This window comes from Chanodichthys erythropterus, chromosome 13 (assembly GCF_024489055.1).
Source record: "Chanodichthys erythropterus isolate Z2021 chromosome 13, ASM2448905v1, whole genome shotgun sequence".
In the NCBI taxonomy this organism is placed as follows: domain Eukaryota; kingdom Metazoa; phylum Chordata; class Actinopteri; order Cypriniformes; family Xenocyprididae; genus Chanodichthys; species Chanodichthys erythropterus.
In genome coordinates, this window is record NC_090233.1 from 32,016,623 (window position 1) to 32,042,049 (window position 25,427).

The 25,427-nt window shown below is 38.7% G+C and overlaps 1 protein-coding gene across 2 annotated transcripts in view; it reads right to left on the reverse strand.

The window, feature by feature from the left end:
- The window catches only part of zmat4a (zinc finger, matrin-type 4a), a 114,386-nt gene that overhangs the window by 73,375 nt on the left and 15,584 nt on the right, over window positions 1-25,427 (reverse strand). For both annotated transcript variants that reach the window (XM_067407321.1, XM_067407319.1), the window contains exon 2: window positions 18,828-18,929. In XM_067407321.1, coding sequence (XP_067263422.1) covers window positions 18,828-18,929 — 102 coding nt within the window. The remainder of the gene's footprint in view (window positions 1-18,827; window positions 18,930-25,427) is intronic.

The window sequence follows — 25,427 nt, forward strand, 5'->3', positions numbered from 1 at the left end:
TACAACGAAATAATGCAATTGTCATCGTGACAGCAAGTGAACTTTTAAAGCTGGAATAATGAGTGGATTAAGCATTTCAACCGGCAAGAGAGGAATAACGGATGAACTTTCTTGGCAAGTGCATCACAGTCAGGTACAAGGGAGAAAGCTATAGCCTACTAATATTAGGTAAGACAACACGTTTTATTTTCGCCACTTGTTTATTGACTTATTAATAGCAATTTGCTGTGGAATAGACCTATGTACCGATCAGGTCCAGATGGGTCCGGTCGGGTTAGGGTCCAGCTTAGACGGGTCCGGGTAGTACATTTATGGCATTTCTTGGTTCTGCACGGGTTCGGGTCCAACTTTCAAAATAATAGTCGGGCCGGGTCGGTTCCGTGAAGCACATTTACGGGTCTCTTCGGGTTCGGGTATGAATTTTTGGACCTGTGAAGAACTCTACTCCACACCAAACTCGCTCATCCATGTCTTTATGGACCTTGCTTTTTGCACAGGTGCGCAGTCATGTTGGAACAGGAAGGGGCCATCCCCAAACTGTTCCCACAAAGTTGGGAGCATGAAATTGTCCAAAATGTCTTAGTATGCTGAAGCATTTAGAGTTCCTTTCACTGGAACTAAGGGGCCAGGCCCAACTCCTGAAAAACAACCCCACACCATAATCCCCCCTCCACCAAACTTTACACTTGGCACCTGGCAACCGCCAAACCCAGACTCGTCCATTGGATTACCAGACAGAGAAGCATGATTCATCACTCCAGAGAACACGTCTCCACTGCTCTAGAGTCCAGTGATGGCGTGCTTTACACCACAGCATCCGACATTTTGCATTGCACTTGGTGATGTAAGCCTTGGATGCAGCTGCTCGGCCATGGAAACCCATTCCATGAAGCTCTCTACACACCGTTCTTGAGCTAATCTGAAGGCCACACGAAGTTTGGAGGTCTGTAGCTATTGACTCTGCAGAAAGTTGGCGACTTCTGCTCACTGTGCGCCTCAGCATGAGCTGACCCCAACTGTGATTTTATGTGGCCTATCACTTCGTGGCTGAGTTGCTGTTGTTCCCAATTGCTTCCACTTTGTTATGATACTAAGAGTTGACCATGGAATATTTAGTAGTGAGGAAATGGACTTACGAATGGACTTATTGCACAGGTGGCAACCTATCACGGTACCACGCTTGAATTCACTGAACTCCTGAGAGTGACCTATTCTTTCACAAATGTTTGTAGAAGCAGTCTGCATGCCTAGGTGTTTGATTTTAAACACCAGTGGCCATGATTGGAAAACCTGAATTCAATGATTTGGAGGGGTGTCCCAATACTTTTGGCAATATAGTGTATATTTCGCTCGCAAAAGTTTTGCATTCCCCTAGAAACGTTGCTTTTACGTGTAAAACGTTCATGTTCTCTGCGAGTAAAAGCAAACGTTTGGTGAAGAAACACAAAAGTTATGAGAGCAAATTCAAAGCTGATCTTTGCAAATATGAGATGGGAAGAAAAAATTGCATTCAAAGAAAAAAAAGAAATGACTAAGAAAGACAGGAAGAAAGAAAGGAAGAATAAAGAGGTATTTCTTAAGCACCAAATCAGCATATTAGAATGATTTCTGAAAGATCATGTGACACTGAGGACTGGAGTTAAAATATGTTAAAATATGAAACTAAAAATAAAAATAAAACTTACATTAAAAATAACAATAATGATAATAATTCACAATAAAAACTGTATTTTTACTATTGTCAGGCCAGCAGCATAATATAAAATTTGCATACATACTTAACATATTTGTGACGAGCAGGGCGGGCGAGAGCCGTGAGGGAACGGCGCGAGGCCGGTGACGCGAGTGATAATGAGCGTCACCTGCGAGGCGTGCCGGCCTCGAGTCTCTCACGGAGGAGCTCCGGAGGCATAAAAGGAGGAGCGACATCAGTGAAGGACGAGAGAGGACCAGGCCTGGACTTTATTTTATGTTTTATTATGTTTGTGTGGCCGGCAGACGTCCGCGAGGGTCTGCCGGCATTACTTTCGTTTTGTTTGTTTATTTTATATTAAAGTTTTGTTGAATGTTCGCCGGTTCCCGCCTCCTTCTTCCCACATCTACTAACCTTGTTACAATATTATATATGCGCGTTTGTGTGTTCTCATTTATCATGTTTGAGATTATCTGCATTAACCCCAAAGAAATCATCAGATCCACAGCCACACTCTTCAGCAACAAATAGTGAGGTTGCATTTAAAGAAATTACACTTGTGGACTAATCTGACCTGAAGTATACTGTTAAGTACTTTTCAGTCCAGTCCTTATGGGAGTCTTGGGTAAGGTAATTACATGGAAGAAGACTAAACTAGTCTCAAAGAGTGAAGTAAACTCAGATTGGGGATGAACTGTCACACCAATAGATTTAGAGAGCCGCAATTTAGCTCCAAGCACAAAAGCACATGATGTTCCAAACCCCACTGTCATTTGGCCAGAGGAAAACATCAAGCTCTACTCATGGGTAAGCACAGGGGAAAAATAAATGGCAAATAGAGAAAGCTTTCAAGATTCATTACTGTAAAAGGACCCACACTCCACTGGTAAAGGACTGTTTGCTGAGACGTGTCTCCTTCAGGGTTTACTTTGTTTTCATATCAAAACGGAGTTAAAGTGTATATGACCCTGTCAATACTGAGGGCAGGATTCCTGTTCCATGTACCGCATCCAAGTTTATTCACCTGAATCGGACTCAGTTTTACCTACAACATCATCTTATCTTTCTTACCTCAAACATATATAGAGATGATGCTGCAGTTTCTTATTCTCATTCTAATTTACCTTTTTAAACAAGTAGTGTAGTTGTTGGAGAATATGCTCCTTTTCATAGAGGGCTTTATGATGGATTCATCAAGGAAAAGCAGATTCTGCCCCCTTTAGAGATAACAACAGCATGCATGCCAAAAGGACACACAAATTAAAACAAGTCAAAGACTGTTTGGCGGCACATAGACAGTTCACTTCCACACTGAGACACATTTTAGAAGAACCCCGATGGCAACCGAGCACCGAGTTGAATTTTGTCTAATAGTTTTTCAATCTGACAATGTAATTCAAAGGAAAAATGGTTCATAAGGAAAAGCCTAATTTATTCAACACATTAAATCTTGCTCATGCTGCGAGCTGTTCTTTATTCTGTGGTTTTGTCAATACCGATTTACTGCATGTATTCTGTCCTGGCAGATACGTCTCTGTATTGTTAGACAGATAGCGAACATCAACAATAAGACTCAGTAGGCTTGACTCCAGGTTGAGTGTTTTCTTTACTGAAATCTTGGTTGTTTTCCTTTTTGTAAAACTGCAATACAGTATAAAATAAACACTATTTTACAGTCAAATATGTGCAGCATCATCATAAATATAATAACCACAGAACATATTACAATATGATTCACTCAAAGAACATAAATAAATGGGCTAAATAAAACACAGGCAAATGAATAATCATAAATGAGGCTTAACAGCCTGCTAACTCTGAATATAAAGCCCATCTAAATACATGCTAGTGGTTAGCATCACAATTAGCATTAACCCGAATTATACTGAAAATAAATGCTATAAAACAACAGTAGTAGAACGTCTACACGTTTTAACTACTTAAACAACTGTGAGCGACCATACTCACTGATGGATCTATTCCAAGGATAGACAAATAACGCTAATGGTGGAGCATTCAGTCTGCATGTACACCTGTTGACAATCTCTTTACAAGCGCAATGACTCCACATACCACCAGATGTCGCTACATAACATTAACAAAGCACTGACACTGATAGGAGTCAGAACACTCCCCGCTTGGTATAATTATGTTATACCACCATCTACTCTTTACCTTTTGGTATCAGTAACACAACATCACTAATTGGCCTAAGATACTCCTTAATTGTCCCTTGGCTAAAGGTCTTCACCATTACCTTGCGGATTCTGCTGTCAGAGCTGGGAATGGCCTCAACTATCAATCCGAGAGGCCACTGATTGCGTCTTGCTTGAACGTCCTTTATCAGTACAACGTCACCGTCCTGGAGATTATACTTCTCCTTGGTCCACTTTCTCCGCGGCTGAAGAGTTGCTAAATACTCCAGCCTCCACCTTTTCCAGAAGGAATCCGCCAAGCTCTGGACCTGGCGCCACTGTCCCTTGCATAGGTGGTCCAATTTGAAATCCCCTGGGGGAGCGGGAGTAACACTTGCCTTTTGGGTTAGTGACATGGCAGGCGAGAGTATTTCAGGTATCTCTGCATCATACGAGATTGGGACCAGTGGTCTGGAATTCATAATGGCCATAATCTCAGCCATCAAGGTTGTTAGGACTTCATGGGTAAGTCTGGTAGCTCCATCCTTCACCAGCAGTGCATCTAGAATCCGTCTAACCACTCCTATTAATCTCTCCCAAGCTCCTCCCATGTGTGAAGAATGAGGTGCATTAAAGGTCCATGTACAGCCCTGGTCTTGCAAGTAGTTCTTGACCTCAGGGTCGCCAGTGTTAATCTGAAGCTCTCTGCATGCACCAATAAAATTGGTGCCTCTATCTGACCTGAGATGTCTGACAGGTCCCCGTATGGACAGAAAGCGCCTCAAGGCGTTGATGAAGCTTGAGGTCGACATGGACTCAATGACTTCCAGGTGGACGGCTCTCGTACTTAGGCAACTGAAAATGACAGCCCACCTTTTGCTTTCAGCAGCACCACCTCGTGTCCGCCGGGTTTCAACATTCCACGGACCAAAAACATCAAGTCCTACATGGGTGAAAGGTGGGTCCTTAGCCAACCTGTCAGTGGGCAGATCAGACATCTTTTGAACTTCAGGCTTGCCCCTCAACTTCTTACAGATGACACATTTGAATATGATACTGGATATGAACCTCTTCCCTCCTACTATCCAGACTCCAGTGGCACGTAGTGCACCCTCTGTAAAGTGGCGACCTTGGTGTGCCACTTTATCATGATAGTGCCTGACTAAGAGAGTGGTTACATGATGTCCAGCTGGAAGTATTATTGGGTGTTTCTCTTGATCTTCCAGATCTGCTTTGTGTATTCGACCTCCCACTCTAAGCAGTTTATTCTCGTCAAGGAAAGGATCCAACTTTACAAGAGGGCATTGATGGTGAACTGCGATGCCCTGAGTTAGACATTTTATCTCCTCCTGATACACATCCTCTTGCACTGCCTTGAGGATATTTGTCTTGGCTTGATAGCGCTCTGTGTTGTGTGGCTGCCGACATTGATGCCATCCCTTACATTCATCATTCTTAATCTCACCGGAGAATGACTTTGCTACATGAATGAGACTTGTCATGCCTCTTACCAGGCTCTTCCAGGTAGAGAAGTTTTCAAATCTTTTTGATCCAAGAGACTGCTCTGTGACTTCGGTTGCAAAAGAGGTGACTTCAGGCCGAATGTCTTTGTCTGTATCTGGCTGCACTAGTTCGAACGATTCTGCCTCATCCTCTTGACGTGTGTTTGGCTGGCAGAGAAATTGAGGGCCAAGTAACCAACTGGATGAGGCCAGGTCAGCAGCTGGAATTGGCCTGGTTCCATGGTCTGCAGGGTTCTCATCGGTTTGCACGTACTGCCACTGTGTTGGTTTGGTGGTGCTCCGAATGCGAGATACTCGGTTAGCTACATAGGTATAGAACCTTCTTGATCTGTTGTGAATGTAGCCCAGCACGACACGACTGTCTGTATAGAACCTGACTGCTTTCAACTCTACATCTATTTCAGATTGGATCAATTCTGCCAGTTCAACTGCCAAGACTGCGGCGCATAACTCCAGGCGTGGCACAGTTTGCATGGGGTAAGGGGCCAGCTTTGTTTTTCCCATTACAAACCCTACATGCCATTTTCCATCAGAGTCCAAGACACGCAAATAGCCTACAGCCGCTATTGCCATAATAGAAGCGTCTGAGAAAATGCACAAGTCTATAGTTTTACAACATGACATGGAGACTGGAACATATGTTCGCTGGATGTGAATCTGTTCTAGCTCAGTTAAAGAGTCAGTCCATGCTTTCCACTGTGCCTCTTTCTGCTTTGGAAGAGGTGTGTCCCATTCATACTGCTCGAAGGAAAGGTCTCTTACAAGTGCCTTGCCTTTCACTGTAATGGGGGAAGCAAATCCAAGAGGATCATAAAGACTATTTACAGTCGACAGAATGCCTCTCCTAGTGAATGGTTTCACATCTCTTGACACTCTGAAAGTAAAACTGTCAGTCTGGAGTTCCCAGCTTACACCCAGACTGCGTTGGGAGGGCAAGGGGTCCGCTCCTAAATCTATTTCCTTAAAGTCACTTGCTCGTTCTTCTGGAGGAAAGGCCTCCATGACCTTTGTACTATTTGAGGCTATTTTGTTAAGCCGTAAGTTGGACTCGGCTAGTAGGGCCTTGGTGCGTTGCAGGAGATCAATGGCGTCAACCTCCTTTGACACTGAGATGAGACCATCATCAACGTAAAAATTTCTGTAGACGAAATCCTTCACATCCTTGCCGTGTTCATGTTCTCCTTGTTCTGCAGCTTTCCTCAGCCCATACGTTGCTACAGCGGGTGACGGGCTGTTCCCGAACACGTGTACAGTCATCCAGAAGTCAATTATCTCCTTATCAGGATCATTGTCTCTGTGCCACAGAAATCGCAAGAAATTGCGATGGTCCTCTCTGACCTTGAACCCATAGAACATTTGTTCAATATCGGCTGTGACGGCTATTTGCTCCCTCCTGAACCTTAGTAAAACTCCAACTAGAGTGTTGTTGAGGTTAGGTCCGCTGAGGAGCATGTCATTCAACGACGTTCCCTTAAACACTGCGCTGGAATCAAAAACCACCCTGATTTTCCCAGGCTTCTGCGGGTGATAGACACCGAAGGTAGGTAAATACCAGCACTCTTGCCCTGGTTGCAATGGAGGTGCCGGTTCTGCCTGCTGGTTGTCGAGGACTTTCTGCATGAAGTCAAAGAAGTGCTGTTTCATGTCAGGTCTCCTTCTGAATGAGCGTTGGAGAGTGGAGAGTCTCTGGGTGGCCTGTCCTCTGTTATTTGGAAGGGGCTTGCGAGGTGAATGAAAAGGTAGGGGTGCCACCCAGTGATTTTGGTCATCCATGTACACTTCGCTTTCCATTATTCTGAGAAAGCTGTTATCATCTATTGACATGGCTAGTTTCTCATCTTTAGGAGTTTTTTGAAACACACTTTCCCCCAAACCATCTCGACAGGTCTCCTGAAAGATCTCCTGGGTGTAAGATGATGTTTGAAGACTAGGCTGCACTGGACCCTGTACTTTCTCCGTAATGTGAATCTTGTTGGTACATGGCTCAAGAAAAGATGACCGTCCATTTTGAAGGACATGTGTCTTGTAGACATTAACTTCTTCGTTCTTGTGAGCACCACTCAAGCATAACTCTCCAACTATGACCCAGCCAAGGTCAAGGCGCTGGGCATACGGTGAGTTGAGAGGCCCGTTACGCTGTTCACGCACCTTATGCACGCTCAAAATGTCCCTGCCTAGGAGGAGGAGAATAGGAGCACTGGTGTCAAGAGGAGGGATCTTATCGGCCACAGGAGTGAGATGAGGAAAATATTTAGTGCTCTCAGGCGTTGGGATTTCTGATCTGTCGTCAGGTAGGTTGCTACATTCTAGCAGAATAGGAAGTTTCACTTTGGTTTTACCATTGACTGACTCCACTATAATGTTACTTGCCTTCCGCCCTGCAGTCTCCACTGTGCCGGAGCATGTTTTAAGAGTATAGGGGGATTCACTGCTGTTAATGTCTAGCAGATCGAAGAATTGTGGTTTTACTAACGACCGGTTGCTTTGGTCATCTAGTACTGCGTACACCCTGTGAACCTTGCTTGGATTGTTGGCGTGATAAACCTTGACCAAGCAGATTTTTGAGCAGGATCTGGCCTTGGTAGAGCCACCACATATTTCTGTACACTTGGACGTGACTATAGGAGGTGTTCGTGGTTCACACTCCCCGCTTTGCTCGTCCTCAGCAACGTGTTGCAGCTGCTCACCAAGCGACCAAGGGGCAGTTCCAGGATGCATCGCCGATATGTGTCTGTCGCTTTCACACTCATTACATTTAAGTGTTGTCCTGCAATCTTTGGCCATATGCTTGGTGCTGGCACAACATCGAAAACATATTGAATTCTCCTTCAAGTATGTTTTCCTCTCATCAAGATGTTTCCCTCTAAACCCACGACATTTTGATAGCGGGTGCGGTTTATTATGTATGGGACACTGCTTATCCGGTTCATCCTTGGCAGCTGCATTAACCTGTGGAGAGGTCGTTGTAGCAGTGACTGCCGTTTTTCTGACTGTCACTGTTGTTCTGGGGAGGTATTTTGATGACCTTTCGACTTTGGCATGGCTTGGGGTAGAGGAAAGACTAAATGCAAAACTGGGGTCGTTACGGGTCTTTGCCTGGGAACATACAAAGTTGACAAAAAAACTGAATGGTGGGAAGGGGACCTGAAAATCCTCCTTGTATTTAGATCCCTGCCCTATCCAGCGGTCCCGGAGGGAGAAAGGAAGCTTCTCCACTATAGGATTAACACCCCTTGATGTGTCTAGATATGCGAGTCCAGGCAAGTATCCCTCCTCTTTAGCAGCTTCTAGCTCTCTCAGTAAGTCACCTAATTCCACAAGCTTGTGTATGTCTCTGTTAGAGATGACTGGGAAGGTCTCTAGTCTTCTCAGTAGGGCATTTTCAATAACCTCTGGGCTTCCATACATCTCTTCCAAGCGCTGCCATATCATATACACACCTGCTCTAGGATTGTTAACATGCACTGACCTTAACCGCTTGGCTTGTGCTGATGACTCCGGCCCAAGCCATTTTACTAGGAGGTTAAGCTCTTCCTGGTCAGATAGATTTAGCTCCCTTATGGCTGCTAGGAAAGACGATTTCCATGCCCAATAGTTTTCTGGACGGTCATCAAAGGCAAGGAGCCCAGAGCTAACCATTTCCTTTCTCACTAGATACTGGGCTAGATCAGTGTTCTGCAGAGTTGACGGTGAGTATCTCTTGTACTGGGCCCGATTAGGTGTTGGAAAGTATTTGTTTGGGGTATAAGGAGCCGTATGGGTAGGTGAAGGTGCGTAGCGCTCCTCTGAAATCGGTTTGTAATTTTCTTCCTCCTTAAGTGGTCTATACACTGTATTTTGTGCCCTGTTAATATTGCATGGGAAACTTAGGGTATTGTCTTGTTGGATTGGCTGATGTTGCGTACCATGATAAAGCTCCTGGTTAGCATGTTCAAATGGTTGAGTTTCTATATAGTCTCTGGTGCGTTTTGTTGGATCTTCGAAAGTCAAATCCTGAAACTCACCAAAAGGGTCTCTCTCCATACATTCAGCTGCTGCTGCCTCTTCATATATTGCTGCCTCTTTTGATGCTGCTACAGCTTCCTTCTCTTGCCGTAACACATGAAGATTGGCCTCTATGTTTACCTTTTCTTTCATGATAGCTGCCTCCTTCTCTGCATAAGACACCTTTATTTTTGCTGCTTCTGCCTTGGCCCTTGCTCTCGTTGCAGCAGCGCTGACAGATGTCCGAGTTGAGGCTCTGGAGGACTTGAGAGAAGAGGAGACTCTAGACCTTGTCTGTAGCTGAGACTGACGTGTTCCGTCACCGTTGTCACTCATCTTTGCAATATCTTGATTGAGTCCGTAGGTTTATGCTTCTGAGTGCTGTTCACAAAGTTATTTGTTGTCTATTCCCGCTGTGTGCGCATCATTTTACTATTCTGTCCTGGCAGATACGTCTCTGTATTGTTAGACAGATAGCGAACATCAACAATAAGACTCAGTAGGCTTGACTCCAGGTTGAGTGTTTTCTTTACTGAAATCTTGGTTGTTTTCCTTTTTGTAAAACTGCAATACAGTATAAAATAAACACTATTTTACAGTCAAATATGTGCAGCATCATCATAAATATAATAACCACAGAACATATTACAATATGATTCACTCAAAGAACATAAATAAATGGGCTAAATAAAACACAGGCAAATGAATAATCATAAATGAGGCTTAACAGCCTGCTAACTCTGAATATAAAGCCCATCTAAATACATGCTAGTGGTTAGCATCACAATTAGCATTAACCCGAATTATACTGAAAATAAATGCTATAAAACAACAGTAGTAGAACGTCTACACGTTTTAACTACTTAAACAACTGTGAGCGACCATACTCACTGATGGATCTATTCCAAGGATAGACAAATAACGCTAATGGTGGAGCATTCAGTCTGCATGTACACCTGTTGACAATCTCTTTACAAGCGCAATGACTCCACATACCACCAGATGTCGCTACATAACATTAACAAAGCACTGACACTGATAGGAGTCAGAACAGCATGGCTAGCTAGATTTTTGACTCCTAGTAAGTAACCATAGGGGGTAATGATTATGCATATTTCTATGAAATACAGTTCAAAGTAAAATAAAATAAAATTCAGACACTCAAATAAAAACTCTAAGACCGTTACTTTATATATTAATAAAATGTAAAATATTGTTACTGTCGGGCAGAAACGTTTTTTATCTCCTTTATCATGTTTCTTTCATAAATATATTTATGATTGGTCACCCTTTACACCTGTCTGTAGGTTTTTACAAATATTTAACCAATGAAAACTATTTAAATGAGCTTGTGATTAAGCCTCGTAACTCCATTGGCTCCTCAAACTATCGCTCAAACCTCACAACTCCACCTTGACTCAATCTTGAAAGAAGTTCAGCACGCAGTTGGACCGCCTCTGCGTGTTTGCAAAAAATGTATTTTGTCTGTCAAAATATGAGGTAAATCTGGCCCTGAAAATACCAATAAATTTGCACCATTTTCCAGTTCCAGTCCTAAATGTATACCAAGACATAAGATGTGTTAAGTTGTAAAAATCCAACAGATGGTGCTAAAAAAAATTATTTACAGCTATAAATTTAATTAGTCATCTGCGTCAAATAAACTGGGTTAACAAGATTCCACAGTTCCACTATATATTCTATTCCAAAGCACTATACACATCTTCACTATTTGGCCTCTAGGTGCTTAGTCATTATAATATGTTCAGACCCAGAGTTTTGGGAGCAGGAAGACATAATGCCAGAAAACTGAGTGGGATTTCAGATTCAAGCCAAAACTTCCTTGCACAGGCATCTGCACCATACACCGTACAGCGCCTCTGTAGATTACAACGGAGAGAAAAAGAGAAAGAAAGAAAAAACTAGGACAGGCTATTAGTGCTTCTTATTTTTTGTGTCACATTAATTATAATGAAAAATCCTGAGCATCAAACAGTAAGACATAACTTGACATTCTGAAAACGTGGTGCATGGTGAATCTAATAGGGGATTAAAGTGCGGAAAAGTGAGTTCATTAGCAATCAGTCTTTGTTTTGGGTATGAAAGACTTTCTGTTAGACCCAAGGACACTTCACATGATATGTTTTCATGTTTTTTTGACAGGCCCTCATCCATATTTCATCAGAGCTTCACAAGCCTTTGTTCTGTCCATTAACACTTTCATCTTCCAATTTGTTTGCCGCTCCTCCTTCCTTCTAAGTGCTAAAAAAAAAAAAAAAGCCATCAGTACAGACGATGAAGAATTATGCTATGGCTTCAATTTTGCCATTAAAATCCACTGCTTAAAAGACATGAAGATTTAAAAGCATCTTTCCTGAATGGATGTATTGTGCTTTGTGTCTTCAATACAATGTAAATTTAATGCCAAATCTCAGTCGATTATTTTGCCAAATAATGTGTGTGTGTTAAAAAAAAAAAAATAGACCAAAGTGAACAATAATTATACAATTAAAAAAATGACTTAAAATACACAGGTATAATAACAATGATGCAATAATAATTGGTTCAAATAAACTATTAAATACAAGTAATCATATGGTTTCATTAAACAGCATCATTAAAATACATATACATAATATAAAAAATATACTTATGTAGGCTACAGTACGTAGGGGGAGACTGGGGGCAATTGTAACCAATTTTGGTCATGTCGTCATTACTCAAAAAACATACAATTTACCTTTTGAAATATTTGGATACAATTTTTTATGTCAGTAACTTGTATCTGTGTTTTACTTGTTAACAGTCACCAATTTTTTTTAAAAGCAATGTTAGAATGTTAGATGTTACAACTGCCCTGTTACAATAGCCCCCAATCTCCCCTACTATGACAAATGCCTGCATAGGGCGCAAACACCCTGCTGATTGTTGTTGTTGTTGTTGCACACATAGCATGATCAAAACAACATTTAATTCAAATGTCCACTTAATCTTTAATTTGGCCACTACTTTACGATAGAAATGCTACAGTTACTGCAATTTTTTGAACAAGAATATGTGAACATCAAATCTTTATTTTGAACAGTTCACATATTTAGAAACATATTGATGTATTCTTCTGTTTTGGCTTAGGTTTATGAATGATTTACATCACAAATCTTATTGTACGTTTCGTACCCAGTTGAAAGTTATAAGAAACCCAACGCAGCATATGCAAAGAGTTTGCTAGCCGAGCTGCTCAGATGCACTCCAAGCATTTAATTGATAACAGTCTAACTCTTCGCATGAAACAAAACGTGTCAAACTTTATGGGTTCCCAAATGCACGTTATTGGAACCCAAAACAAACAGCCCATGCAGAGACTGAGTTTTTGTGGAGCATCATTATTTACTGTGAATGGAGCAGCTCTGAGAAACAGGTAACCTGCACTCATGTAAATAATTAAAATGTCATGCTTTACCATGAAACACACAGCGTTATTTAACTGAATCGCAGGCTTTGTGATTTCACAATAGCACTATGCTATTTTATGATTTTTAAATGGTTCATATATTGTGCAACCTCTGAAAAAGGTCTAATAATGCAGTTCATGAATTCTCGTCCATGAAATGCGCCAATTCCGGTATTTTGCCAAATCGACATGGGCAAATTGAAATCGAGGATTTTTTAAAACTGAGGAAATGTGACAGTCCCAATATTCATTAAATGTGACAGTTCATATGATCATATATTAGGCCACAATAATCCTCAATCTTAATCTAAATATATAATCAAAACTCACTGAAGCTGTTACACAATACAGACAAAACTGCAAACGGTAGATCTCCTACTGTTATGGCTAGTCTAGCCTTTACTGCTAAATAATCAGTGACAGAAACAAACCTGTGAAGTCGCTGCCCTGACAATGAGAATAAACTGAAAAACATGTATGGTGCATTTATCCTTTCTGGAGTAAATAAATGAATATAAAAGGTTATCAGGTTGGCTTGACAAAATTATAGCTTTATACGACTGCCTTTGTTCTCAGATAGGAAAAAAACAGTCATATCAGCTTACAATGGATTCATTATAATGTAATTGTATCAGCTACTTCACCCAATCAAATTGACCAGCTTTAATGAAATACAATTACCGAGGCCTTTTTTATTTTAAAAAAATGTTGAATTTGAAAGAGACAATGGAATGTAATACTTCATGTTGAATGGTTAGCCTCATGTATCCCTTTTTTATTCCAACTTGTTCAAATTACCACTATCTGAAGACGCCTCTCACAGAGAAATTATTTCTAGTCTTTATATGATTCTAACAGTTATCAGGCCAATGAGAACATCCTGATTTAACTAACTGTACAGGAGCTAATTGAGGCAGCCAAATTTAGAACCATATTTAAAGACATTGCTGATCCTCACTTGGATAATAACAGAGTAGATGTGTTTAATAGAGCTGTGCTGAATCAAAGTCAGACCTCTCTCACAACTCAGTGACGAGTTGTAAAAGACTCATATAAAAGATTCATATGCGTAAGGCAGCCTATATCTTATAACATGAGGACATTTAACCCATGACACATTGCCTGACTGATTTTGGATCTTGGACTGATTTTGGATGTTTTGGATGACACACCGTACTTTTGTGGAAGTTTCCACCTCAGAATTTAAAACGGCAAAAAGATAAAGTCTAAAATAAAAAATAAACAAAGAGTCACATTTTGTTCAATAAAGGTTTTTTTTACTCTGAGACAGAAAAGAATCTTATTGACCTCAAGCTCTTGAAAAGTATACACACACAAACAAACAAAAAAAATATTGTGAAAGACCACAGAAAAATGCTGAAAACATAAAAAATAAAAAAATTAAAACATTGGTTTACCACCTTAATGGCATTAATGTGGATGAGGTGTAATTCTATCCACATTGTTGTCATAAATGGTGGTCAAAGGATTTTTTTTCTGACCTAATTTTAGAGGAAAATTTACATTCATTCTGAAGAATGTATTAAACAATCCGCATAGGTCTTGTTTTGCGTCAGGTTGGGTTGAAAAATTCAATAATTTCCTAGCAATACATAGTTGTGACTGATTCCTGTGCTAGTAGATTTATGCACATAAATATTAACAAGAATAATTCACCTGTTATTATTGTCCTTTTGTCCTCAGTGTGAATCAGGGGTCTCACCAGAAACAAACTCACATGGACCATTCCAATCTTGTAGGGAAGGGTCCAGGACAATGAGAGGGTGGGTTTGTCCTTGAAAACTGATAATATCGCCATGACCAAGCATAAGTAAGAGCCTGCAGTCTTCCTACTCTCAGTTATGCGGCTCATACATATGTAAGATTAGAGAATTCTGATTGGAATTGCATGGAGGAAACACATAAGCCAAGGGCACACAAACAGACAGTAAGAGAGCGAGACAACAAAAAGAAATCAAATAGCATAGCGCACCACAGAGATTACACCAAATGTGGGACACAGGCCACAGACCTCGCTTACTGCTTAAAAGATGCCAGATAACTTCTGTTTGCTTTAGGCAGTGCATACCTGATCTCAGCAATGGATATTTAGTAAAATAAAAGGAATATTTAGTGTAAATTTATACTAGATGCTTGGATTTAACAACAGCAATAACTTCTATCACACCTGTTCTTGTAATATTCTCAGTCTTTGATAATACACATGAAAAGGTATGGAATAACCTTGAGCACATAAAGCAACCTACTGGAGTCTTGAGGACTATATAATGGAATCCAATGCTGGAAGGCCTGTTCCTGTCCATGATTGTGTTTCTGCATTATTAAATGTCACTTTTAATATAGCTGATGTTTAATAGTTCAGTTCAAATGTCTAGATTTTCTCTCCCTCCTTCAGTCGGTCTCCCTCTCCCTCTCTCTGTCTTTGGCTGTCTTTCTTTCCTTCAGTCTTTGATGTTTCAGGAGTGAGGATTAAAAGCTCAAATCGCAGAGAAAAAAAAAAAATTGTGCCTCAGCATAATTTTTAAAACCATGACCTGAGCGCTAAAACCTCTGTAGAGGTTTCGACTCTACCGTTCAGATCCAATAAAATGAGCTCCAGGGCAATTTCAATTTTAATCTAGTCTAATGCAAAAATTGTGGGAAAAAAAGCACCTCATTAGTTAAGGAAAACACATTGCATGTTTCTTTTGAATGACAGAAAGGACTGAGTAGACCATATACATACTCTAAACATAGAATTTAGTAAGTGGACAATGTAAATGAATGAAAGTTTCTGTCATTTATATTATGTTTAATTTTATTGATTACCATTGGAGTGTTCTTGAAACATACCCTTTAGGGTATTTTATTATCACAGTATATATTGAATTTTAAAAGCATGCTGTCACTCCTTACTGCATCTTTGAAATCATGAGCTATATTATATGAGAGAGAGATATATATACATATACACATACATACACACACACACACACACACACACACACACACACACACACACACACACACACACACACACACACACACACACACACACACACACACACACACACACACACACACACACACACAAACCAAAATTATTGAAATTATTTGTTTTTGATATATTTTTACTAGTGGGTGCAGGACACTATAGTTAATTTTAAATAAAGTAAACTGTGACATATTATACCCAAAAATGATACAGTGGACTACAAGTAAAATTGATTTGGAAAAAAATTTGGAACCAAAAATTAGGCTATTCATACACTCTGACCTGACCATGTTTTGCTGACATAATTAAGATTTTTTTTTTTATGACACAGTTTATGAGATCTTGTCATATTTTATTAACATTTTTTAAACTATAGTGAATAAACTGTATTAATGAGAGAGAGAGAGAGAGAGAGAGAGAGAGAGAGAGAGAGATCAAATATTGTACTTTCCCTTTTGCTGCCACAATAAAAATGGAGCATCATAAAGTAGGTGATATTTGCTGGGATATAAATAAACACCAATTCTCCTCTTATTCTGTATGTTCTGTATAGCACTTTTCAAAGCCTCTTATAAAGACTCTAATAAAATGCTTAATTAATAAGACGGATACATGTGGCTCTCTAAAGTGGCAGCTAAATCCAAAATGAAAGCTAAACTTTAATCACATGTTTTCTCTATTAAACAGCCTGTGGATACCTCAGCTCACTTTCAATACACTTTGGAGTTTGTCTGAAGTGAGACAGAGCAAGAGAGACAAAAACTTTCCTCTACATATCTGGGTCTCCACACAAAATTACATTTCCTACTGCATGTCTTTCCACATTAGGAGTATGACAGCATTTTTCATTTAATGCCTATGGAGGTTTGCAAAATGTAAGCAAAAATCAGCAAAGAAATTTTAGCTTTTTAGCAGCTTTTAGCATTACCCAGCAACCTCAGATGCACCATGAATAGCATTTTTCCACCAAATAATAAATTATTGATGCACAAAAATTGATTTAACTTTAACTGTTCAGGGTGTGTTCACAGGTGATTAACCAGTTGTGGTAAAATTCTTCAGCGATGAGTCGCCTCACAATATTTCAGTCGAACAAATTTTACACATTGCTGCTCTACCATTTTTGATGATGAAGTGAAGTGCATTCACATTATGTAAACTCTGACACAGTCAAAACACATTAGAGTAAACAGTTTCTGTCAGCGACTGACCCTGCATCCCAAATCAAAAACCTTTTTTGTTTTTTTTTTGTTTTGAATTTTTGGTGCATCACTAATTGAAATTGTTCTAGTTCTTATGCCTGAGTTTTGCTTGATATGACAGAAGTTATAGTGAATAATATTCATTTTAATCAATTTACACACATATGACATTTGTAAATAAAATCATTTTAGATGGACAGAAAAGAAAGTGGTCACTCATTCAAGACTATGAGGTTTTAAAGATGCCCTAGAACTTCTTTTTAAAAGATGTAATATAGGTCTAAGGTGTCCCCTGAATGTGTCTGTGAAGTTTCAGCTCAAAATACCCCATAGATTTTTTTTTATTCATTTTTTTAACTGTCTATTTTGGGGCATCATTAACTATGCACCGATATATAAGTTGCGGCCCCTTTAATTCTCGTGCTCCCCCACCCCCGGAGCTCGTGCTTGCATTAAACAGCATAAACACAGTTCACACAGCTAATATAACCTTCAAAATGGATCTTTACAAAATGTTCGTTATGCATGCTGCATGCATACATCGGATCATGTGAGTATTGTATTTATTTGGATGTTTACTTTTGATTCTGAATGAGTTTGAGGCTATGCTCCGTGGCTAACGGCTAATGCTACACTGTTGGAGAGATTTATAAAGAATGAAGTTGTGTTTATGAATTATACAGACTGCAAGTGTTTAATAATGAAAATAGCAACGGCTCTTGTCTCCGTGAATACAATAATAAACAATGGTAAGTTTAACCACATTTAACAGTACATTAGCAACATGCTAATGAAACATTTAGAAAGACAATTCACAAATATCACAAAATATATCATGATATCATGGATCTTGTCAGTTATTATTGCTCCATCTGCCATTTTTCGCTATTATCCTTGCTTGCTTACCTAGTCTGATGATTCAGCCAGACGTTCTGCCCTTGTCTAATGGCTTGATCATGGGCTGGCATATGCAAATATTGGGGCGTACACCCCGACTTTTACATAACAGTTGGTGTTATGTTGAGATTCTCTTGTTCTTCAGAGGTCTTTCAAACAAATGAGATTTATATAAGAAGGAGGAAACAATGGAGTTTGAGACTCACTGTATGTCATTTCCATGTACTGAACTCTTGTTATTCAACTATGCCTAGATAAATTCCATTTTTAATTCTAGGGCACCTTTAAGGGTCCATAGGAAGCCAATTTTTCCGGTCCAAAACCATCTATTATGATTGAAATGCATGGAATGGTTGTAGAATGGTCATTGGCTCAGACACTAGCACCGGGCACTCAGTTGGGGTGCCTGGTGATAAAAGATAAGAGGCTAGATAATTCGGTCCTCATGGGACAATCCAAGTGACATACACAAAACAAAACCAGAATGAATATTTTACACTGACCAGCAAACTACCTTCTTTTCGTACTCCATGCCTGCCTGGGCAAAAACATTATGTTCTCGTCTGGGCCAGTTCAGGTTACAGCTCTGTTGACGAGTGGCCATATAACTCACCGTTCAGTGACCACAGGGAAATACTCTGTAATACAGCTAAGCTGCTATTTTTCACAACACAGATCACAGGACATGCTCCTAAGAGCAATCACAGGAAAATTTCCAGAAAGCAGGCCAACAGTGTGGGAGGTATATTTACTATTGTTATTGTTACTACTGTCATTGTGTCCTTGACCAAGGCACTTAACCTCTGGTCGCTCCAGAGGGAGTGTCCCTATTATAAGTACACTTTGGTTAAAAGCATCTAAAATGACTAACATCAAACAAACAAAAGAGTAGTTAGAGAGATTTCTATGTACACGCAGACAGGATGTAGACAGAAACCTGGTCTCACCTCGTAATGTGCCACTCTCTGTGACTCTGAGATGAGCTGAGCGCTGCACACTTTGCAGTAACTGTCTGTGAAAAGGCCTTGATCCACCTCTGTTGACTTCATCTAGACCAAAAAAAAATTTTTTAATATGGTTATATTTGAGCATTTTATTACACATTTTAATATGGTTATATTTGAGCACTTTATTACACATTTTAATATGGTTATATTTGAGCACTTTATTACACATTAAGTTGAACTGAAACCACTGCACAGCTATTTTAGATGTACTTTAGGGAAAAAAAAAAAACTGTTCACTGTCATGAAAATGTATCACACGAATTATTCATGAAGACATGTTGTTTCTGTCACTTTAATTATTTCAGCATGCATCACACATTAAAACACCAAGCAAGCACAAGGTCATGACTTGTCTCTATTAGAACTGCTTTTCACTCCCGGAATGGCTTATAAACAGACTGCAGGGGTTTTAGGAGCAACAGATAAAAACCTTCATATGATTTTCACATGACGAAATATATGCATTTAAATGGCAATCCAATGCAAAGCACCAAAAAATAAAATACATTTTCACAAACTTAACTTTAAACCTCAATACCATGTGCTTTGAAGAAGATAAGTGAACAAGTCAAGGGCTTAAAATTCCCATATTAGTTATTTGATGTTGCAGCCAGATACAGGTAGAGGGGAAAAAGTAATAAAGAGATAAAGGAACAGTAAGAAACCTTTTTCAATAACTAGCTCTGTTTTTGATTCTAGGTTTTTTTTTATTCTGGCAAATGCTATAAAGAAAAAGCTTTACAGAGATTTTAATTTTTGTACAATTATTTGTGTGTGTCCTGGAAAAAGAAGGAACTGATTATTCTGTAGTTGCCCTTTGCACACTTTGCCTTATAGACCAATTAGAGTGTATTTTATTACTACCACTTACTAACAGCTGCAATGATGCGATTCAAGTCTTTAAAAAGCCACCAGAATGTGGATGGCTCTCAAATCGAAGGATGTGGCATTTTAAGGGTTCATATCTAGGCTGCCACATTATCAAGATCCATCGAAGGTTGTCTCAACTTGAAGGATCCTTGGATGGCAGCCTTCATATTGTGTCTTTCGTTTGGCTTATTTTGAAGGATGTATCACGTGTATCCTTCGTATCCTTTACATTCCAATTCACAAATAAAGAAAGATAGCAGAAAATTAATCTGCACTGAGCGTGTCAAATTTCATTATAAAATGCCATACAAAAAATGACTTCAGAAAAAAAGGCATTATGTTTTCTTTTGTTTTTGTTGTAAATTAATCACTTAATGCTAGTCCATAATGTAAACCACTGGGAGACCACAGAATGTTGTCATTCACTGTACTGCATTAATAGAAGTCAGTTAAAGGTGATATTACAAAAACAGTGTTGGACATTGTTGATATTTCAAGTCAACCCAAACAAACACACCCCTCTCTTCTTTGCTCCGGCTCCAAAACTCACCCTCCAATCCTAACCACCCTGCTCCAAGTCAGTACTGAACACCGATCACTGCTGGCAGGCAAGGCGAGTGCTATAAAAATGACGCTAAACACCGCATTCTCTAGCGGTCGTCAGTGCGCAGTGGTTTAACTACACAACTCTCACTATCTGGCCACAGCTGACATGCAACAAAATAATGCTACATAAAAAAAACCCCAACATCGCCAATATCACATCAGCGCCAGACAATCAATTGACACTCATTTACTCGAGTGTGAAGCGGAATCAAAGCAGCCTCCACGTCTGTTTTCAGGCCTTCCCGCTTAGCTCTCTCCAGCGCTGGAAAGCTTTTCTAATATTAATGTCCTAAAGTGCTTGCCCAGTCATAAACCTTCATTTCAGTGATATTCTTTTGAGCTCTTTTGTATCCTTCTGTCTCATTTGTTTCTATTGTCTCCTTTCTGCAGTTTTTCTTCAAATCTCCCTCTTGCTCATTCTGTCTCTTCGACTGTCATATGTCCCCTAATGCTGATTGACTACTAGTGTTGTCAAAAGTACCGGTACTTCGGTACCAAGTCGGTACTAAAATTTTGAAAATGTGACGATACCAGCATTTCTGTAGTACCGGTAGTACCGAGAATCTGGGTATATTCGGTACCCACTGATAGGACTGTGGCAGTATTTACGTGAATATGACATGAGTGAAGCACAAAGCTGTGTTTACAGAAGAAATAATAGGTTAGAAATTAAATGTGACATCGCAGCCATGGAAACATTTTGGTTCATGCTGAATGAGAGAGACGTGAGTCCATAAATTTAAGCTTTGTATTCTGTTTTGCGAATCGCGATCTGGTCACCCGATTAGCAGAGAATTGAACAATATTCCATTAGTTATTCCACTGAACATGGAATCTGTTTCTTTTCCCAAATCTTCACTCACGCAGGGGATTATAAACGTTTCCTTCTTTCATTCGCATTTAGGCCTATTATAGGCTATTCACATTCTTTACGGTGGTAAAGTTATTATCACCATAGGCAGAAACCTTTTTGCTTGCACATCAATTTCTATTTAACACAGTTTGCGCTTGTTAGACTTTATAAGGCGCGTCAAGTTTACTTGTATAGCGCGTTTCACACCCCGGTGATTTTTACTTTCGCTTTGTCTGGCAGCGCAAAATCAAACCTGAATGTCTGAAGATAAAACTCGCTTTTCAGACCTTTTACAACAAGTGTCAGTTGCTTGTAACATCAGGAGATAACATGAAGATATTATTAAAGAGAAATGGTCTCTTTCCTGCTCGTGTCTCACATCCCTCTCAAAGCGCAGAGCGGTAGACTATATCAAAGAATATAATAACGGGACTTTGGTTATATGACGCATCTTTGTGTGGAAATAAAAAAAAACGAATGCTTTTTGAAATAATATTTAGCTTTCTTATTATTTAGGTTACCATTATTTTACCTATATTTATTTCAGTTTTACAGGCTGTAGTGTGTTGTTTCACTGACAAAATAGCTAAAATAAACACGCACGTCTGTTACCCCTGTTGAAAAAAAGAGCATATGCTGGTAAGGTAGGTTTTGAAGCTGGTATGCTGGTTTGAGCTGGTTTATGCTGGTCCAGGACCAGTTTAGGACTAGCATGGACCAGCAGGACCAGTTTAGGACCAGCATACAGCTTCAAAACCTACCTTACCAGCATATGCCGTTTTTTTCAACAGTACAAAATGGATGTTTGAGCATTTATTTATTTATTTATTTATTTATTTATTTATTTATTTATTTATTTATTTATTTTTATATTTCATATTTCAAAATTTTATATTTTATATTTAATTTTATATTTTATATTTCAAAATTTATTTAATTGAGGTAGCATATTATATATATATATATATATATATATATATATATATATATACACACACAGACACACACACACACACACAAACACACACACACTCCAAATCATATTCAATGTTTTTAAAATAGGCTATATAAAATAGTAAAATAGTTCCAACAGATTTTGCTGTGGTATCGAAATTGGTACCGAGAACCGTAAAATTTTCATGGTATCGGTACCGACTACTGGAATTTTGGTACCGTGACAACACTATTGACTACACGTTTGTTGTTGGTGTCGGTCCCACCAACTTCCAACAGTTGAAATATTGCTTACCCCACCTTTAATAGAAAATCTTTAATATGTAATTTTAGGCCTAATTGTATTTTTGTGGTGTGAATGTGGAGGAGGAAACATTTATGACGTCGCCATGCACACTTACTAGACTGTTTTGTTCTCATTCTATTTAACACTGAGGAGGTCTCTAGTCTACAAGCCTAAGGACTGGTCTAGGAATGACGCAGCTTCACAAGGATGTAGTCATCTAACTGAGAAGCACTGTGTGTTTGAAAGCAGCTGCCATGCTGCACAGTCAGTCATTGATTTAACAGACAGCAGTTCTGTATGAAGGCACCTCCTAAGGAAATTGGGTTAGGGCCAAGGAGGTCTGGAATACCTGGAAAAGCTGTCCGTTAGCATACCCATTCATCTCAAAGGCAGATGTAGAAGTGTGCGGCATGTATGCTGTCATCTTTGCTCAAGGGCACAAAGTTCTGCTTACACACACCATCCCACACACACACAGGATTGTGGGAGATCATACATCTATGCTGCCTTAAAAAAAAATGACCAGGCATCCAACGGTTGAATGCGAGCTTGCGTTCGATTGTAAGAAAGGGGTGGGTTTTAGTATACTAAATGAAGTCAGCCATATAGTCATTTTCAAACAATAGTTGGGTTAAATAAAACTACCCAGCAGGTTGGGCAAACATTTAACCCAACAGTTGGGTTAAAACAACCCAATTGCTGGGTTTGTCCATTTTCAACCCAACTTGGGTTGTTTTTAACCCAGCATTTTTTAGAGTGTAATATATTATTATAAAATATAAACAATTATATTTTTACATTTTTATAAACTTAAACTTCTATAACGTTTTTTTTTTTTAATTTCACTTTCATAATGTATTTCACTTCTACAATAATCTGACAAGTGTCTCCTTTAAAACAAGACCAACCTTAGATCTATATTCCAAAGCATTCTTGAATTACAACCATTTATGTTTGGATAGTGCATTTTCATGTCTATGTGAAAAAGGGGATGACAGTTATTAAAACCTGTTTTTTCAGAATTCCGTTCCTGAAAATCAGAGCGATAGCCGACTTCAGATAACTTTTGTTACAGACAAGAAGTAAAAACAGATTTGGAAAGGGCTCGAATCCAGCGTTCATAAGGTATTGAATCCTGTGATAGGTAAAAATTTCCTATGTGATGGGTTTTTCGCAGATAACATCACGTGTTTTTTGAGATCGAATTCAAATCAAATATTAACATTACTGCCCAAACTACTTCTGAATAGGATGTCTACTTCATAAATATTTTGAAAAGTATGGAAAAATATGGTTCAGATCACTCAAACCATATATGGAAATCGAAGAGTCCTTATATGGTCATCGGTGGAGTTTGGATGTCATCTAGTGGTGAAGTTTGGTACTACACACAAAAAAAATCTTACTGAAAGTTATTTTTTGAGATATCAACCTAAATTTGCCACAGAATTTGTTCAGATATTTAGCTTTGATTTTCTTGAAGTTTTATAGTTGAATATGTATTGTAAAATATGCTTCCTATAAAATATATAAAAATGTTTATTTTATATATTTTAAATTTTCATAAACTTAAAAAAGTAAAGTTTAAAAAAAAAGTTTTTTTCACATCTACAATAATCTGTGAAGTGTTCCCTTTAAAAAGACACCAAACTTAAGTCTGTGTTCTGAAGTATTCAAGATTTTTAACAATGTTAACAAAAAGTTACATTTTTTTTAACAAGATATTTTCATGTGTTTGCTCAAAAAGTGGGACAGACAGTTAACAGATTAAAAAACAACCTTTTATTTTTCACAAACTTTGAAAATAAAAAGTTGTTAAACTCAGCAAGACACTGGCACTTCAGGTCTAGAGCTAGAAACTTTGCATGCATGTTCATGACCCTAAATAAGAAAAAGGCAAAAAAAAAAAAAAAAAAAACAAACAAACAAAAAAAAACAATGTAGGTTAGATAGTATTTCAGATAGATTGAAAAAAGAAATGATAGCTCATATGTGACTGACAAAATATTTTTCTGTATTGAAATAAGTGAGGAAAATCTCATTTTTTAAGCGTCATAGGGTAGTAAAAAACTAAAATAACAAAATATAACCAAGCAATGTTATTGTTTTGGGTCTGTACAGTTGCCTTAGTACATTGTCAAAACACATCAGCATACTGAAACTTTGCCTGCATGTTCATGACCCAAAATGAGAAAAAGTCACAAAATTTCAAGAAAAGAAGGGAAGAAAAAAAAAAAAACCTCAAAAATAAAAAACAGGTCAAACTGAATTTCTTTTCATTTGTACTTTAAATTGGAATGTCCATTAAGATGTTTCAATAACATTTCAAATCAACAAAACCTGGAAATCTTACTTTTTTCTCCCCTTTTATCTCAAATTACATAAAAATCATGGAACATAATTATCACCACTAAATGCTTTTTGTAATTTATTTTATTTTATTTTATTTTATTTTTTTTGTGCAGAAGCTCTGGTTGGAAGCCATATTAAGACACTTGGATTTCCACATTTTTATCATGACCTGATTTGCAAATGCTAATGACTAACTTCTCTAAAACAGAATAAGTAAACATACTGAATAGTTTCCAAACAGAGTTGGTTTGTTACACTAATTCATGCGTACATATTAGATATCACACGATTGCAATATTCAAACTACTGAAACTATAATCTTTCATTCAGTGGCTCAAATCTCTCCCAGACTGTCGCTAATCTAGATATTTTCATAAATCTGCATCAGATTTAGAGCTCAGGTATGTTTTCAATTGTGCTCAGAAGCTCTCTCTTAATTCTTAATTTCAGTTTCTGATATGACACTGTTCTCATAGATTGTAGAGCAATGTTCAAAGTAGGCTACTTTGCTGTTGCAACTTGTGATGCATCTATAAAAACATGCAGTAACATTACGGATACTATACATGGTCTTTCAGCCTTCTTTTGTTTGTGTCCTCAGTTTACCCATCATCAGAAC